Source organism: Aphelocoma coerulescens, chromosome 4 (genome assembly GCF_041296385.1).
Source record: "Aphelocoma coerulescens isolate FSJ_1873_10779 chromosome 4, UR_Acoe_1.0, whole genome shotgun sequence".
Lineage (NCBI taxonomy): Eukaryota > Metazoa > Chordata > Aves > Passeriformes > Corvidae > Aphelocoma > Aphelocoma coerulescens.
In genome coordinates, this window is record NC_091017.1 from 68,451,286 (window position 1) to 68,470,784 (window position 19,499).

The following is a 19,499-nucleotide window of genomic DNA, read 5'->3' on the forward strand; positions in this document are numbered from 1 at the left end:
CAAGATATGAAATTCCTATCAGTATTAAACCTCATTCACCCAGGAAATACCTGCCCTGAGTCATTCCAATTTTGACTCGACACAGCACCAAGGTTTCAAAGCTGTATTTTATCCAGGAACAAATGAGAGGTTCCAATAAAGATCAGGGGGGAAAAAAAATCCTTGTTTTTAGACAAAATGTTATTCAGAATGAAAGAAAAAAGGAAATGAAACACAAATGGTGCTTGTCTGAATTCGACCCTGCTGGAGCACCAGTTACTTCATACAGCTGGGGCGGGCTGGGCTGTGCAGCCAACATCAACACAGATGGAATCCATTGCTGAATTAACTGGGCCCTCCTCTCTGCAATGCATTTTGCAGTGCTTGCCATAACAAAGTTGAAAACAATTATAAAAAAGATTTTTCTTTTTTTAAGAAGGGAGAAACAGAAACATCCAACATTAAGTACTTTCTGATAAAAGCAGGGCTGTTTTAATATCAAAAAACCCTGACTGGTTAAAAAAAAATAAAAATGCCTCACTCAGATCTGTACAATAAACAGCTACATCTTTTGGGAGCTACAGAGTACACAAGTTTGAGCACCAAGATACATAAAACGTACACGTGTGCATTCTGGTATTAGTTACTAATATTTATAGTGCTTTAAAGTTTTTATTATTGCTAGTTGTATTGTTTAATTCTTTCCACTCGGCATTTTTAGTGGAAGAATTTTGATGAAGTTATGAATTATGATCTAAGTCTTTATTCAATAACTTTTCAATAATTTACTTAAAAAAATAAAAAGGCCATAAAACCCACAAAACTATTCACATATTCTGTAAAAGGATTAAATCTTAAAAAACACTAGAACATGTGTCACTTAAGTGGTATCAGGATGAGAGACCTGGCAACCTGCAAGGAAGGCATTAGCATGAATTTCTACTTTTTTTTTTTTTTTTTTTCTTTTTAATGGCAGGCAGCAGAGAAGAAACCTAGAGAAAGAATGCTGCCTCTCAAGATAAACCACCTCTCTCAGCCACAGAAATAAGAACTGGGAAAATAAATGGACATTACTTTTATCTCCTTGGAGGGAAAGGGACAAAGATGAGTATTATGTTGTTGTCCAGAATAATAACAGTAATAATGAAACAGTACTGATGATGTTTGTCAAGTCCTGGGTTTGAGACCAACCGAGAGATGCTTTAATTGAAACCAAGAAGCAGATGAAGTGATCATTACACTACAGAGTTGAGATCTCTGATGAATTAGAAACTGGATTGTGCATGTGCCAATTCCAACTTACAGAATGGATTGTTGAAAGAAAGAAACAAAATTGTAACATTCATTACCCTACTGAAACAGATTTATATGGACACATTAATTTAATGGTATTTTAAGGTCTTCCCCACCACCTGCCCATCTGTATTCTACAGACCACTAATAAACTCTTTCTTCCTTTATCCTAAGAGATACACTACTTTATTTCTCCCCTTCTGTCAAGGGTACTGAGCAAGATAGACAGTAACTTTTATTTTAGGGATAGTCTATCTGATAACCTGGTGAAAATATGGAAAGCAGTCTGAAAGACAAAGAAAAATAAATGCCAATGTATAGAGGCCGGAGGATGTAAAATCACTTTATATCCCAATGAACTTCCCACTCTGTAGGAAAGAGAAAGAAATACCTTCCTTTATGCAATGATTTAGGGTGTGGAGATTTCCAGTGCAAAGCAGTGAGTTTAGCAGAGCCTATCCGTAACCTGTGCTGCAGGCAAAGGCTGCCAGCAACTCAAGTGCCACATTCACATGTGTTATTAGATCGACCACCAGTTTGGATCCAGCTGGACTGTGGAGATGGCTGATACATAACCCCTCAATGCTGAAGGCAGCAACACGAAAATGGAAAAGTGGTCACACACTGGTGATGTCTAAGAAAGCTTTTTGGGAGCCAGCAGGCAAATGGGGGCTGTCAAGAAGAAACTTTGACACGGGCACGTCATTTGCTCTGGAGCAAGCTTAGACCAGACCTCTGCTCAACCCCACTGCATCTTCAGCCTGGAAGGGGAAGAGTACACACATATTTGTGATCCCTAACTCCACATGTGAAAAAATGGATGTCCCAAAAGCAAGATGAAACCACAAACTGAGTAAAATACAATTCACAAAATTACTGAGCATATATTTCAATCAGGCTTTTTTTGTAACACTGTAAGGGTTGGAAACTGGGCATTAGTACTTGCCACTTGGTATGACAATCCTTAAATAAATTCAAAATTGTGCTAAAGAGAAATCACTATTTATTGCCAGCAGCTGAGAACCTGGATGGATCTTGAATTTATTCAGGACAAAAGTGCTGACTTTGTGGGATACTAAGACCATATTGAGCTGTGCTATATTATCCTGAGTGTACACAAGGAGAAGCTGAGAAATAGTCTTCATTTGACCTCAGCTTCATATTCTAAGGTTATTATTTCTGAGCTTGTCAGCTAGAGCCCACAAAACCAGGAGCCAAATAATGTGAAGGAAGTCTAACAACTTATCTTCCCAGCTTCTGAGTGCAAAAGACAGCAAAACCATCCAGACAGCCACAGAGCTCAACTTTTTGGAATGGAGCATACCTGTCAGTCCCACCAGAAGGAAGGTAACAGGGCCACATGATTGGCTGGTGTAGTCCCACCTGACTGTCTCTGAGTGTACATGCAATTACAGCACACACCTCTACCGTGCCAGTGCTGCCAGGAAAAAATCAAAAGGAATTCCCTGAGGAATGAACAACCAGAGTTTGACATGATGGGAGGCCCAGCAATATGAATCTCATGAATAGCAGAACTGGTCACCCACTGGCTCCTGCAGTGCTAACAGATGAGGGCAAGGGGGAAAGTAGTGGAAGTGATTACCAGGTGGAGGGAGGATGAGTGTAAGCACAAATGGAGCTTTTTCTTAGGGGGTGATCCTGAACAGGGACTTGAGCAGGTTTAAGGTTAAGAACAGAAGGCACACACTTGGCACACTGCTCTCCAGGGAGTGGAGGAACATCTGACGCAGTCTGCGAGCGTGTCTGCTGACTCAGGGGTGAATGCCTAATTAAAGGTATCACTGGAAAAGTGATTAGTATGTACAGTGACTACAAACAGATCACAGCCTCAGAAAGCACAGCCTAATGATGGGAAAGAGATCTGAACACGCTTGCATTAAAGAATGAATCAGGGCATCCTATGGCTCCACAGTTTGATATGAAGATTGTCTGGAGAGCATTTACACAGGAACCTCACCAGGAGCTGAGTTACTTTTTCACAAGACACAACACATCTGCTCATATACCTGAACAACCCCTTTACCTAAGAAACAGGAAGGCAAAGATGGCAATGAAGAGGGCCAGATAGAAACAGTAACAGAACAACATAGTATATTGACCAAGTAGAAAATGCAGTTGGTTCTTGCATCTCTGATGGCACTGTCAGTCTGTGTCCAGACATAAATGGTCTCAGTTCTTTCTACTGTATGTAATTACATTTGAGATATTAAATAAAACCAAAAAGACTGGAGCATGGAATGCACCACTGAAAGGACAGGTAGCTGGAAGGAGTTACACCCAAACTCTGTGGAAGACTGGAGTGAAAATAAACTCCAGACTCAGTGGAAGGAACAGAAGATCTAACAAAATAATTAAAAGTGAAAGAGAATGAGCCAGAAAAAAAACAAGGCATTTCTGTATCATTCAGAATTTATAATAAAAGATTATTACATAGCCAGTTGGAAGCATCACTCAAACAAAACAATAGACCTGAGTCATGTCAAGCAAAGGGTCTGTGTGTACCAAGAAATGAAATGGGCTTTAATTAATGCTAGGGAACACTTTCATACATATTACATGAGAAAGATTAATCTGAATTTTAAGCAGCATGGGGCTCTCAGTCAGAGTTGTTTACTGTGACTGTGCTCAAAGAAGTGTCTGTATTCCCCAGCAAAAACAAAATCACCTTTCTCTTACAGGAGTTAATAAACTCATCCAAATATGTGACATGGCAGTGAGGACATGACAGTACAGTGAGAGAGGTGTAGGCAACGCCATTTCTACTGGAACAATATTGTCTAAGGGCCTGAGCACTGCATCAAATTAAAACAAGAGGAGACTTGGTACTTACTAGCCTAATTCCTTCTCCATGTATTTGTGCACAGAACATTAATGAGCATGATCATAAAAGCAAAAAATCTGGTCACTAACTATCAACACAGGGAGGGTGCTCTATGGACAGGTATAGCACAGAAACAAGAAATTAAAAACCTGAGGTCAGGAGTGTGAGCATGCTAAGAAAAATGGTGGGACAATATCCTATAAAATCTGTGGCATTAGTAATTTAATAATTTTCTAGTACCAGTATCTAGTTAAAAAAAGACAAAAGGGCAAACAGCTTCACAATGATCATAAAAAGAATTTGGTAAAGAAGTTCAGTTCTACTCTAACTCATTCAGTTTAAGTGTAAATTCCAGTTAAAGGCAGCTGAGAACAGCTCATTCTGGCAGCTTAGACATGAGGAAAGTTTTGAAATATGATGATGTGTATTGCTATAAAGCGATACTATAAATTAATTGAGAAGGTAATTGCTTTCACTAAAACTTTTCTGTGGTACCATTTTTAAATGTGAAATAAATCATCAACAATAATTCACCAACCTCAGCCATGGAAAACAGGAATGACAACTAGTGTCCTGCAAGACATGGCTAACACAAAAAAGAGGTGGTATACATTTCTTTATCCTTATTCCTTATTCAATCACATATTATGGGCAAAACTATTCCACAATCACAGGAATTAACCTGTGCCCAGGTGGCCAAGAAGGCCAATGGCACTGGCCTGGATCAGCAGTGGTGTGGCCAACAGGACCAGGGCAGTGATTGTACCCCTGTACTCAGCACTGGTGAGGTCACACCTCAAATACTTTGTCCAGTTTTGGGTCCCCCACACCCAGAAAGACACTGAAGTGCTGAAGTGAGTCCAGAGAAGGGCAACAGAGCTGGGTCTGGAAAGGGTCTGGAGTGCAAGTCTTATAAAGGGAGGCTGAGGGAGCTGGGGATGTTTAGCCTGGAGAAAAGGAGTCTCAGGAGGGACACTATTGCTCACCTGAAAGCAGGTTGCAGCCAGGTGGGGTCAGTCTCTTCTCCCAATTAACAAGCAACAGGACAAATGTAACAGTCTCAAGTCATGCCAGGGGAGGTTTAGATATTAGGAGAAGTGTATTAACCAGAAGGGTTGTCAAGCACTGAAAGAGGCTACCCAGGGAAGTGGTGAAGTCACCACCACTGGAGCTATATAGAGACATGTAGATGTGGCACCTGGGGGCACAGCTTCGTGGTATCTTTAGGCAAACAGTTGGACTCAATGATCTTAAGGGTCTTTTCCAACCTAAATGATTCTGATTCTATGTCCAGAAGACTGCTGTTCTGGTCACTTATGATCAAAGTACATGATCCTTACAGCAGATGCTCAGGAGAGATACTGATATTGTTCATTAGCAGTAACCCATAGCTCAAAAGGAAACTGATAGAGCCTTTCTTATACACAGCAGAATGAAATGAAACCTGAGAGGAATATGATCGGGATTACAAAGGATATCTGAAGCACAGGTACCATGGTGAGGGGAAAATAACCTACTTAAACACAATGACAAAGACTGGCAATGAACACTGGGATGGTGGAACTACTTTCAAATTGAAATAGTGGGCTAAACAAACCTAAATGCTAGTAAATAGATTTTGGTAGGTTTCTGAAAGGGTTAATATTTTATCATTGCCTGCAATAAGAGTAACTGCACTGATAAATCAAAAAGGTCTCTTTACTTGTTCCTTCATTATGTAAGAACTTGTGCAGACCTGTTCAAGATGAAGGTATAGCCAGCTCTGAACGAAACAAATGAATATTTGTTGAATTCATTTTTGTGGCTTTTGAAACTTCTTTAAGAAAACAACTTGAAAATTAATACTGTCTTAAGATCATCTTTAAAGAGGAATAGAGAATAAAAACTGCTTTTCAGTGTTAGAAGAAAAAGGTAGATGAAACAGAGATTCCCAATTACCCACCTGGCACATGGACCCCTTGCTTTTGTTATGGTACTTTTCTCATTGTACACTTTAGAGAACGATCTAAAGCTGGCACTTTTTTGGTTGCTGTGAAAAGAATGATTGGTGATATATCACCTCAAGTATCCTTTTGATTTCCAGGTGATTTTTCTTCTTCTTCTCCAAGGACACTGTCTCCTTTCAACATTTTCTAATAAATATCTAAGAGTTTACCTGACAGGCAGCCAGATAAAGAGAGGTGGTCAAATCATTTCTCCACAGTAGGAAACCCATTTATATGAAGCACTCCTACAGAGACTGTATTGTGCAGGAAGGGATTGGAGGAAGATGACCCATCCTTTTGATTCATATCTGCAGGGTTCTGGAATTCTGATCAACATTTGTTGCAATTAAATAATTATTAAATTGTCAATATTCCAAGAAAAACAAAACATACACTCGATTTTACTGTGAAAATCATGCAGAATAGCTAAGTGTGCTGTTTGTGTTTGATTTTGTTGGACAGCACAGTGCAATGAAATCACCAACTGTCAGATGTAATATGACAACCAAATGCTTGGAAGCTAGAAGTATTCTGTCACTGTCATGCTGTGGATAGTTTATGCCAGTAATCCCTCAGGCATATCGGAGCAGCAGGACACACCAGATATTATCCTACTGCTTCAGTGGAAAATGTACTTCAAGGCAACTTGGTGATAGTGCAACAACGGGATCCCAGGTGTTAAACCCCTGGCAGCACTTTGAAGCATTCTCAGAGCTCTGTTATTCCTCCAAACCCATCATCTAGCACTGCTTTGTGCCTGTCAAGAGCAGGGGAAAGCCATAAAAGTAGCTGCTGATGTAGAGGTGGATGAGGCAGGCTGAAGACAAGCCCCAGCAGTAAGCAGGTCCAGGAGGGGAGAACAGACAGGACTCTTTTCAAACACAGTGATCTCTAGCTCTGCTGCTGACCCAAACAAAGCTTCAGAGCTGCTGGCACGGTATCCCTGCCAGCAACCTCATAGTAATGCACCCAGACAAGTGTTGTGTCAGCTTTGTAAAGGGACTCAGCATTGCCCTTAGGCTTCACATCCTTTATCTGCAGCATTTACTTTGCCAGCCACCTCAAAGAGCTGCTTGCTAAAGCAAGAGGGGATTTGGGCTTTCTATGCTTGACAGAAAGTCTGCTAGACCAGATGTAGCCAAGGAAATGTATACAAAAGAGAACTGCTAAGAGACTGTGTGCTTAGTGATTTTCTTGATTCAAGTATACCTAAAGGCCCAACTTTGTCCCTCAATTTTAAGACCTGATTCAAAGTCCACTGAGTCTAGGAAAACTCTCAAGGCTCTAATATGTTTTAATAACTGAAGACTTCCTTGACACTATTAACAGTATGTCTCTTAATAAAATGAATTTTATACTCTTTGTTCGTGGGCTGATGAAAAACAAAACTGATACAAGATTCGACCTGAGCAAATATGCAGGTCTATTTACAGATTTACAAAGGAAACCTTGCACAGCACCTGCCCACACATAATTCTGGCTCCTGGCACTACTTTAAGGAGTATTTAATTCCTTCCCACCCACACATCTTTACATAAGTTGAAGCTTAAACACCAATTCAGACTAAACATTTTTGAATGCAGAAATCCTTGAGTGACATAAAGAGAAACAGTGGTGTGAATGAACCTTTAATTTTCATCACTTTCAATAACTGATGGACTAAACCCAGAGATTTAAACCGGTGTATAGTTTATTTGAAGTTATTGATTCCCACTTCCAGTAAATTCCTATGCTCCATTAGCACACTGTGTTTTCATTGGAGGCTAAGACCATCACAAAATGTTACTTAGCAAGTGGAAAAAGCTTTCTGTCCTGAATAGCTGCCAAAAAGTAGTGCCATACAGAACGACTTCCAACTTGCCATGTGAAGAAGGGCAATCTGGAGCAGGATATCCCAGCCTCTGGTGGGCCCAGGAAATTTTTTCCACTCAGCTTTTAAGACAGTCTAGGAAAAATGGCTAGGAAAGGTAGCTCAGTATTTGTGTCAGTGCAGATATATACAGTTTTCATAGAGATTGGCATCAGCTACAAATTTTTAGGACTCTATTGATTCAAGGTGTCTTGAAATTCACCATGCAGGAGCAGCAATGGAAGGGAGAATTAGATCTTGGCCACTGTCACTAATGTCCTGTGATGAAAAGAAAGATAACATGATGGTCTCTGAATATATCGAACAATAATGAGGGTTTAACAAAGAGACATCCAATAGAGAAAGGTTTCCAAAAAACAGTTAAGGATCAATTCCTATAATGAATTCAATGTGACTTCAGGAGAAGAATTCACAGAGTCAGAATGGGGTTTGAGCTTGCCTTCAAAGGACAAAAAGCTGATGGTTTTGTCTTTCCCTTCTGATTCCACCTGGTCTTTTGCAGGTCAGCAGCAGTCTGCCATCTTTCTCACAAATCACAATGTGCTACCATCTTAAATATCACCACTTGTAACCTGTATTTGGATGCTGCAAAACAATGAGAGGCTTGGGACATCTCCTGGCTCATCTCATCGTGGCAGCAACACCAGAAAGGGAGGTGAAATCCACCACTGCCTGACAGCAACAACAGAATTGCAGAAAAACGGGCAAAAATCAGCTTCTAACACTATGGAAAAACTTGATGAATTTGCTGAGGTGAAAACATCCTCAGTGCTACAGGCAGATCACAAGGGAGGACCATGTTCAAACTCCACTTTGCCAGGCTCAACATGGGAACACCACACTGCAGACCAGCCAGCTCTGTGTCAACTTCCACAGTAATTCCCACAGTATCTCAGAGAAATATTTTTGTTACTAAAAAATCCAAAATGAACTACGGCAAAAACCAGTGTTGACCTCCTGGACCCAGTTCATACTTCACACCATTTCACTTGCTGCAGCTGTACCAACTTTAGGGGAATTTACACATTAGTGTATGAGAAAGGAAAAGGAGATGGATCTTACTAAGAAAAACAACTTGAACCTTCAGAGCCAAACTGAACGTACACAAATATGAAAGAATGAGGATCTCAGTTGGTTTCAGTTTATGAAGGTGGTACCTGTCTACATTTCAAAGGCATGTGCACTTTGCATAATTCCTGCCTGTCCTGAACCCTTTCCCTTGTAATTTATGCTGTATGTATTTTGAATTAAAGAAAAATAATCAGTTTCTGGCACTGTTAACCATGAAATGGATTCTCTAAGTTACACTGCATATTAATAAGACTACTTTTGCATCCAGTAAACATATGCATAATTAATTTACAGTCACAAACTTAAAGCTGGCATTGCTTAGGGAGAAACTAAGATTAAGGTATTCCATACAATACATGTTTGTAGTGGTTTTTTTACTTTTTTCTGCAGTACATAGCATTTTACAAAAGGCTGGCCAGGAGTTCGAGCTGACAAATTACTGATAGATTTGCTCTTATATTCATAAGATGCTACTGGCTTATATACCTCTTAGGACCAGGGACAAATGTGAAAACAAAATAGGACACTAAAATGAGGCAGAACATCAGCCATCCAGTTATTCTGGCCCTGTAAGAATCTGTTCTTCCTGATTCAATGAATGTGGGTCTCCATGGATTGCCCTTATCATTGTGCACAAAATTTTTCACACAAGAATAAAGAGAAAGAGATGGATACTTTATCAGTATCAGCTCAACTTTCAACAGGCTAAACCATGATATGCTTATGCTTCTCTAAAAAAAATGTTGAAAATGTTTTCTTCCTCATATCTACTGTAAAGTCAGTAAGAGAGAAGCATTGAAACTTGTTTACAGTTTTTTCTGTAACAAGACAGCTGCTCCCAACTGGAGGACTGAATTACAGACCTCAATGAGTATCTTTGCTATAAACACCTCTAAGAATCAGTGCATCTACTTGATCTGAAGGGAATTTCCTATCCAGAGACCGAGCAGGAAAGCCACTAAAGACTTTATTCAAAAAAAGAAAGTATTCTTCCTTCATTTTAAAACACTGCCCCTTCATTTCTCAGCTATCAAAAGGAGACTTCTCATGAGGCTTGCTCCAGGAAATGTTACCAATAAAAGTGTTAGAAACTGTCTGAGACCTGTGGGCTTGGCCAGGCCAACCTCCAATATAGGACAGGCCAAACTTTGAAATTAAGGCTATGCTGCTCAGACTTTTGTCATGTGAATTTTGAAAATATCCAAGGATTACCATTCCACAGCCTTTGCAGTGACCTATTCCCAGACTTATTTTACCACACGGAATTTTTTGACATCCCTCCTGCAGACTGAACCGAATTCCCTCAACCAAAGCAGGGGTGAGAGGAATAAATACTTCCCTGGACCTGCAGGCTCTTTTCCCATGTAACCATTTCTGCTAGGACTTACCACAAATACATTCTCTCTTGTATATATTTATATAATTAAATATAACACTCACCAGCCACTGCTGAGGTATTTCTGGCAGAGGCATTTGAGGAGGCGCCGGCAAACTGTTGGCAACTTCTTGCTTCTGGACATGTTCTTTTATTTCTAAACCTGTGGAAGAGCAACAAACATCACTTAATACCCTGGTGGATGCAAATGAGATATTTTTTCCACAGGTGGATCCCATGTCTGACTGTCACACACTGAAATCTGGCATGCAGTTCTGATCACAGCCCACCTCCCAAGTGCAGTTACTGAGGCAGGCCTGGAAGAATGCTGGGAATTCAGGAATTTAATCAAGCAGAACAAACACATACTTACTCTATATGATAATGACATATATGCTGTTTGGATCAACAAATACCAGACATTGAAAAAAATTACAGGAAATCATTCTGAACTGCCCATCCATCTCAAACTGAAAGACTTAAACAACATTCAAACACTCTGCCAGGTGCCTGCCATATAGATAAAAACATTTATTGGGTGAATATACCACAGTTAAAAACATCCCAGTGGCAGCATACAGTGAATAAAACACAGTCACCCTGTGGGCAGTACATGATCAGCTATCTTTTTTCAATGGAGATGAACAACAGCTGCTCCCATGGCACATTTTGTTTGGGCAAGGCTATCACGCAGAAACAAGCCCCAAACCATCTTTCATGACAAAAGAATGTGAAGAGGGTAGAAGAAGAGCCCCCACCTGCCTGCTCTCCTGGTAGTGATGGTGACAGCTCTTAGGCCAAGACCACAGTGCCCACATTCCGTGGGCCCCCTGTTACCACCACCATCTCTGATCATGGAGCTGCGGTGTGAGTCTGCCCAAGTCCCACTGGATGCAGGATGCTGTGCCACCCCAGCCTGGAGCACTGCTGAGAGACACTGCCCTAACCAATTCACCATTAAACAGAACTGCACACTGAGCATATTTTCCCACCATTTCCTTCTTATGAATTTTTTATTTTAATAACCCCCTCGTTTTCCAGGTGAATTTGAAAAAGAAAAAGTATCTGAATGTAAAAGCTGCTTTGAGGGTCCTTTGTGTCATTGTTGCATGTCTCTCACAGGACAAAAGAGGAATGGACAGCTCATTCTGTGTTTTTGGCACAATAATTTAAATCACAGTTGAATTCACTTCATAGAAACAGGATATTGTTTATTTTTCTAAATATCAAAGGAAGATTAGGGTGCATCTCCTCAATGTTCTGGCAAAAATTCAGTCCATGGACTGTACCCTGCTTAACCCTACACTGAATTTAGTTCCTAGTGTTTAGTTGCATTTTTAAAGTATGTATTTATATAGTCAAATGGATGCCTTTTGGTCAAAATCATATAATTCTCAAGGATGTAATTGATGAAACATTTCTTGTCCTAATATCCCAATCCCACTTGCTGTGAAGTCATGGGTTGAAAAACAACACTGATAAATTAAATTACCTCTAAAGATTACAGATTCTTCTTTCTTCCTACAAATCAAGAGAGTGATTAATCTTGGGAAACATTCCTTTTTTTCTTTTTCTTCCAGTATAAATTTCACTCGTTGCTCTTTACATAGGATGAGTCCATATCATGACTGCTATCCATATTCAAGTCTCCCATGGTTTCCATAACAACCAGAAGTCATATGTAAAGTTTTTTACTGAAAAAAACCCAAACTATTCCAAGTGAATATATTGACTCTGTGAAACTATTTTCCCCCAGTTTTCATCTATGTGTGTTTTAAGCAAGAACCTGCTCTAACATTTAATTCCTTCTACCAACTTACACTGCAGAAGGAGTACTACAGGTTTAGGACATCAGGTCCCTTTAAGGAAAACAGGCAATGTTGACAGTCATATTAAATGACTAAATCCAGCAACAGTTCTTACTCCAAAATAAACTCTTTGTGTTTTTGTTTTTTAGAAGAAAGTCTGAGTTTTAGAAGGAAATGCCAAGTGTTTTTTCACCTACAATCCATTGGGCATGCCAAGGCTCAGGAAGAAAAATAAGGTTTATAGTTTTGCCAGCTCTTCAGAGTAACCACTGGTTTGGATGCAGGGCAGGTTGAGGCCAGGCAGCTATGACCTGAAGAATACATCTGCCTGGCCCAGTTCTCTCTGCTTGATAGATATTAGTTGAAGAAAACAGTGTGCATTTGGGGGAGATGGAACAAAACAAGGTAGAAGATTTCTAAAGAATTCCCCAAGTAAGAACTCACTCAGTTTGAAGTGTTTTACTAAAACTCAACCAGCCCATCACAATAATTTCCACACCTTTACAAAGAAAAACATAACTTTTCATTTACAGATGTTCTAAAGAAGCCAGCCAGTTCCCAGTTCCCCAGATCCTTCATTACCATTCCCCATTGATCTTACATGGTTTTCTACAGCAATCAAAAAGTTCTTTTGGATTCACCCTGTTAATTTTTGCAAATGCAACTAAAGAGCTTGAACTCAGCATAGTCCTCAAGCCTCTTAAACTGTACTAGCAACCCAAGAGCTCTCGTGGAGTTGTGTGGGTGGAGTAAAACAACAATTTGAAAAACAGGCTCCAAATGATAGTTCGTCTTAGTTACAGAGTACTGTGGGTTTATGCATCTTTTATTGCTTTTAATCTTAATGAAGAGATGAATAGTTTCAAAGGGATGGGAGTACTGAATGTTATAACTGATTAAAAAAGCAGCAGGGTCAGCTCCAGTAAAGTACATGACTCCCTGGGTAGTTTCACACATGCTCAAAGCCAGGACATGATGGCAGAGCTCCCAAGGAGGCAGTTCCTCTCCTTCCCTGCCTTGTTCCTGTCCCTGCACCAACCTTTTCTTTGAGCCAGCATAAGCATGTGTGTGGCCTTCGGTTGAACCAGACCAGGGAAGTGACACTGGTTAGGACTAAACCAGCAAAAAAAAACCCCAAATAATGTTTGTGCTAGCAGAAAGGAAGAAGCAATACATGAGTACCCTGGGGAGAGAAACTGGATGCTTTTTTAGAGGACATGCTGGCTTAAATTCTATTCTATTTAATTCCATAAACTAGTGTTTATAGACATATAAAGCATAGTCCTATGATCTCTTATTTAACTGAACTATGGGGTTTCCTCAATTCTAGTTTAAACTGGAGCATATCTTTTGGAAAAATATTCCATCTTGATAAGATGCCAGCAATGGCATGCAGAACTTGCTAAGTTCTTCCATTAGTTCATAACTTCAGTGCTCAAAACATGCTTTATTTCCATTTTGAAATAAACATTCAGTCATTGCATTTACTGTTGTGTAAGTCTAGGAGCTTGTTCTCATTCATTCCTTTTCTACATAAAGATTAATTATGACACCCCATTTTGCATAATTTGAAGGCATATTTCTGGATCCTTTAATCACTTTTACAACCTTCCTTTGAAATGTCTACATTTTATTTCCTTGAATGAAGGCACTAGAGGTGAGTAAAATGTTCCAGTAACAACTGCACTGAGCAAAGCCCTACCACTTAATACAGGGATCTCGTATGGATTTTGGTGATTGATGGATCCTGTAATTGAATGAAATGGATCTTGTTACAGAGCCTGCAATAGGCTTTAAAACTTAACTGGTAGGTGCTGAATAGTGGAAAGCTATGGCTCTGGGGTCTTTTTGTCTGTCACCACATGTAGAGACATAAACTGAACACACCTAAGAAGGTGTGCTGGCACAGAGAAATTGATATTCACACAGTTAAGACCTCTCACCCTCAAACTGATTTTGAACTGTCTATAGGGAGCAAATCTTTACCCGAGATAACTCCCACATACATCATGCCTAGGAACTGATGGAGGAGACAAGTCAGCTCAGGCCAAACCAATGCAAGGATCACTCCACAATTTAACAGCACAAATAGTTGAGCTCTAGAGTCCAGAAACATACTCAGCGCTGTGAGGTGGAGGGTTTTTCATCCTGGAGCACCATCCAGAATCCCAAAAGAAAGAATATGACAACGTTTCCCTGTGTTTTCAAAGCTGGCAACAGAATGACACCTGACTTCTTGAAAAAGTCAGATTTTTTTTTTAATAAATCTAGTCATAAAGATTGAAGGAAGAACATGCAGTGTCAGCTCAGCATTGCTGAGGTTATTTTAAACCTCACTAAAATACAGCTGTTTATAAACACATCAAATTGCAGGTTCACACCTGTAGATTTTGGTTTTGGGGAGTTTGGTTTGGTGTATTTTGATGAGCTTTTGAAGCATGAAGACTCCTTCCACAATATGAGAAATTGGTGTCTGCCTCTATCTCTCAGTATGAAGTAGAAATAGCAGTGGGTCTTTAAGAATGTCAAAATGGAAAAGAGGACAATCATTACTTTATAGTTGATCTCCTTGGACTTGAATCCCGTGACAAAAACTATTTCTTTAGTAAATGGGGGGAAACACTGCATCAAACAAGACCATATTTTTCTAGCACCAGAGAAGAAACAAATCAGAAATACAGCTGCTCACAATGTGGCATTTTTCTTCAACAAACTCTGGTATTTATCAAAAATCTAAACTGGAGGTTTACACTGGCAGTATTTCTGTCAAATGTAGTGGAGACAGAGGTCTTATAGCCCAGAGGTCATTTCATACAGAAAGGTGAGGTAAATATAAGAGTACTGTTAGAAAAAACAGTGAGGAATGTTCTTCACACAAGCTCTGTGGAAAGGTTCCTGTACACAGTGAATCACTTATGCTGCACTCAGTTCCATAATCTTGATGGAGACAAGCAATTGTGCAATAAAAATCATTTTAGATAGGAAAAAAATGAGAAAGTGAGTCTAATTGCAAAATGCAAGCCAAACATTGTGACAGCCATTTCCTATCTCTGGCTTGACACTCCTGTATCAGCTATGCACCAGACTCCACCTCAGTATCGAGCCTTTTGATGGATTTGGGTCATTTGACACAGATGAAACGGTGCTGTGGCCAGCACTCCCTGACATCAAAACTCACAAACAGCATTACTGGCACAAATAAAATGAAGTAATCACTCTGCCAGCAGAAATGAAAACATTCTACCTAGGAAACAATTCCGTGGCTGGATTCACCCATGTGCACCCAAGATACTTCTAAGTGGGCCTTTTGCTATATTTTACTGCTGGACATAAAGGAAAACATTCAGGTAAATTACACTTTGGCTTCACCCCGTCTTTCTGTCTTGCTTCAATTTAGGGATTGTCTTCAGCTCTTAAAGTTATTTCACTGAGCACAGACTTATTCTGTGCATTCTGCAAGCGAGAAAACACACCCCAGCACTGACCTTTTGATGACTGTATCCTCAGGAGAATGTTAGTTATTACTGCCTTCTTCTCCCTGACAGTGGAAGTTAGATATTCATGGTCCAGAAGTTCAAGAAACAGGCGCAGCTCAACTATTAACTCTTCCATGGCTGAAAGACAAAAAAATAGAATTACTTTTTCTGAAAAGTCCCATCGGGAAAAAAGATAAGAGTTAATTCTCATTTATCCAAATTCATAGTTATTTTCTAGTATTTCTTAAAAATGTATGGTACTCCCTGATGGAAAGAGACTTTAACATTATTAAATATTAGTAGATCTAACAGAATAATCCATCAGTGAGTTTTGCTGGCATTTATAACATTTATTTCCAAACTGAAAGATGTATCTTTTCACATGCCACATGATGAAACCAGCACCAGACAAGTTACATGTAGGAATGGTGGCCCCTGGCTTTTCTACCACTGCCACCCTGGTTCCCCTCCCACTAACAAAGTGCAAAATTTCTAACTGCACAACAAATTTAAGACTTGGTAAAGCTTCTAGACACCACTGATATCTTAATGAATCTTTCTCTTTCCTTCATATTTTTTCTTCTGTTTGCTGTGGTAAGAATGAGCAGTTATTCTTTTTCTTCACAGTGATTTTTCTTTTTTATGATCTCCAAAGACAAGGTCCCAAACTCTCACATATTTTCTTATCACTCCTCAGATGTATAATACTTCCAGGTGATATATTTCACATTTCATCCTATTCTATTATTCCAGATCTCAAAGCTCTTCAACTTTCTCTAGAAGAAATTACATTCCTTTTCTCTATTCTCAGTGCTTCTCAATTTTTTATCAATGAACTTTATACACGCAGTTCTACTTTTTTCCTTTCAAATTATCCCTAAAGTCCCATTGTCCTAATTACTGCAGTAGCTCAGACCATACAAACACCTTTGTTACAGCCTGATCATATGATATCTCTTCAGCAGGTTCATGAGGAAACCCATGGTATTGAACCATATTTTCGTGCTTCAGCTCTCTCACAATTCTGAGATTCTCTGGTCCCTTCGCTTAAGGGGATGTACTATTTATAGTTTCGTATCCTCATTCCAAAATGCCTCCACTTAAATTTTTCTCTACTTAATCACATTTATTTTTATAGTCTTTTCAAGGCCTAACTGGGCAACTGCTGCTAAGCCTCTTCAGACCTCTAAAAGGTACATTCTTTGCTGCTTACTCCCTTACCAGCTCTTCCCTACTCCTAAAACCTTTCTGATACAATTGTTTACCCAAGTGAACCTGGAATTCTTTCTTCCATCTCTGAGAATGTGTCTGGATGTTTAAACAACCCTTGACAACACCACAGTGCAGGGAAGCCTGCAGATGTCAGCTACACTCCTGCAAGGGGCTGTTGGCCTATTCTTGTCTCCAAGAAATGCAGATTCTCCCATGCATTTGGAGACTACCTGAGCTCTGACTGCTCTGGCAAACCCAACAAACTACTAGCAGGCACAGAAGATGTACCAGGGCATGAAAACATCTTAACAAAGAAATCTCTGAAGAAGTACGCGTGGGCAAGTATTTTCATAGAATCATTTTGGTTGTAAAAGACTTTTAAGATCATCAAGTCCAATGACAGCACTGTCAAGTCCACCACTAAACCATGTCCCTAAGCACCACATCCATGTGTTTATCAAGGACAGTGGCTTCACCACTTTCCTGTGCAGCCTGGTCCAATGCTTGACCATCCTTTCACAGAAGAAATTTTTCATAATATCCAATCTAAACGTCCCCTGGTGCTAATTGAATCCATTTCCTTTCATCCTGTTACTTGTTACTTGGGGGAAAACACTGACACCCACCTCCCTACAACCTCCTTTCAGGTAGTTGTAGAAAGTGTCCACCCTGATTCCCATTTTCTCTAGTCTAAACAATCCCAGCTCCCTTCAATACTCCTCATTAAGACTTTTGCTCCAGACCCTTAAATCTTAATTTTCTCAAATACACTATTAATTTGTACAGATAATTCCAGCCTGCCCAAGTTTTTCTTGGTGACTACGTCCTTCTATTCAACTAAGCAGTATAAACTGTCCACATTTTCAGGAACTATGTTTCTCAAAGATTTTCACAATATATTGGCAGAAAGAAGGTATTTAAAATGACAAGAAAACTGTCTGCTCACTTCACGATGTAACTTATGAAAAATATCCCATGGCTACAATGGTAATTTATTTTGCCTTTACATTTGTAGCTAAGTTCTCTAGAAGCCTGTCAGAAATCCAAAGTATTTCACAACAACTCTATTATTTCCAGAGTCGTTCAAATAATGAGACAACAACATATCTACGGCATACAGCTTTCTGAAGCACAAAGGCAGAAGCTCAGATTTGCAAAGTGGAAAGTGATCATGAGACTCGAGGAGAAATAAAAAGGCCCTGTAACCAAAAAAAGTAATACCCAAGCAATCAGCTCTTATTTTTTTTTCAAATTACACAGTTTAGAGATAAGATGTATATTCCATTCTGTATAGTGGTCTCTTGCTTTTAAGTATGCTTTGAATATAAAATGCACTCATATTGTTCATTTTAATTACAGAATATATAAATATTTTAATAGTTACTTGTTACAGTACATGCCTTTCAAAAGCTATCATTACCATAGAATCTAGGCAATCATTGTGAAACCTAATCAGTATGCAGTACAAGGAATGTATATTTTTCATGTAGTTCTACAGCCATATAAATTACTGTTAGTAATTGCATATATTAGTGCACTAGAAGTTCTTTGCAATGCCATGTGGCCTAATTTCTTTAAGGCAAGGGATTGTAAATACGCTGAAAGGGAGCTCTCCCTTCTCCTCTTCACTAAAAAATACCATATGCCACAGTCACCTCATTTCTTTGCTGAGATCCTTCACTTCTAGGAAGGGAAAAAAGGATGAAAGGATCAGATACCTTTGATATGCAAAGTGTACATAACTGTGTTCAGTTATTAAAAATTATCAGATCCTTGTTCTCAGGATCTTCTTATATAAACAGATGGATTGCACAATGAGAAATTAGAGCAAGAGGGAGTTACAAGGCAAGGAGACAAGGAAGCAAGAGGAGAGGAGATAGGGAACCGTTGCTGGAGAGACTTCTGGCAGGTGGCACCAGCCCAAATCTCTTCTGATTGTACCATAAATGTGTGGCCTTCCTCTATGTCTTTGGATGAAATCTGCATTGCAGTCCCTGGTGACCCCTTCCCATTGACCTACAATGACCAGCCCACCTAAGGTACTGGAAGCAATTTAACTGCCCCAGCAGAGGATTTCAAAATCCTAAGCTTTGGCTAGGACAGATAAGAGGATGGTAAGATGGACCCGATACCAGTGAGGCAATGCTTAAAACATGCCAAAACCGCTGCCTTAGCAACACATTCACACTCACTGCATGTGCCCTTGGCCTGGTGTGCAGCACTGTGGTTCAAAGGTTGAGTAGAGCATCACCAAGGAATACAGAGCATGACAAGACTTGCTCCTCCAGCCTTTGTAAGCTCACAGGTGTGTGACATTGACTTCAAGCAAGCAGCCATAAATGCTAATTCCCAATTTTAGTGCAACAACAGAATGAAATTGTTAGCAGCTGTTAAAAAATGCTAGACATGAACACTTGGACATTGTTTCTACCAGGACTGAATTAGGGATGCATTTTCTTTTGCGGGAGTTAATAGCATCAGAAATATCAAAGTGTGAAGAAAGGAAGTTCTGAATTTCACTTTATATATGCATTGATGTCAAACATCCAAAAAGAAAGAAGGGAAACGCTGTTCCCAGCTAGCAAGAA

General features: G+C 39.6%; 1 protein-coding gene across 8 annotated transcripts in view; it reads right to left on the bottom strand.

Annotated features, from left to right (window-relative positions):
- Positions 1–19,499, bottom strand: part of AFAP1 (actin filament associated protein 1) — a 114,647-nt gene that overhangs the window by 49,239 nt on the left and 45,909 nt on the right. For 5 of the 8 annotated variants that reach the window (XM_069014511.1, XM_069014516.1, XM_069014515.1 and 2 more), the window contains exons 2-3: positions 15,709–15,837; positions 10,481–10,578 (exon numbers count right to left, since the gene is read on the bottom strand). In XM_069014511.1, the coding sequence (XP_068870612.1) occupies positions 10,481–10,578; positions 15,709–15,835 (225 nt within the window). In that variant the 5' untranslated portion in view covers positions 15,836–15,837. Of the gene's footprint in view, positions 1–50; positions 234–10,480; positions 10,579–15,708; positions 15,838–19,103; positions 19,125–19,499 lie in introns of those variants that run through there. The other 3 variants (XM_069014517.1, XM_069014518.1, XM_069014512.1) reach the window with 2 other exon arrangements.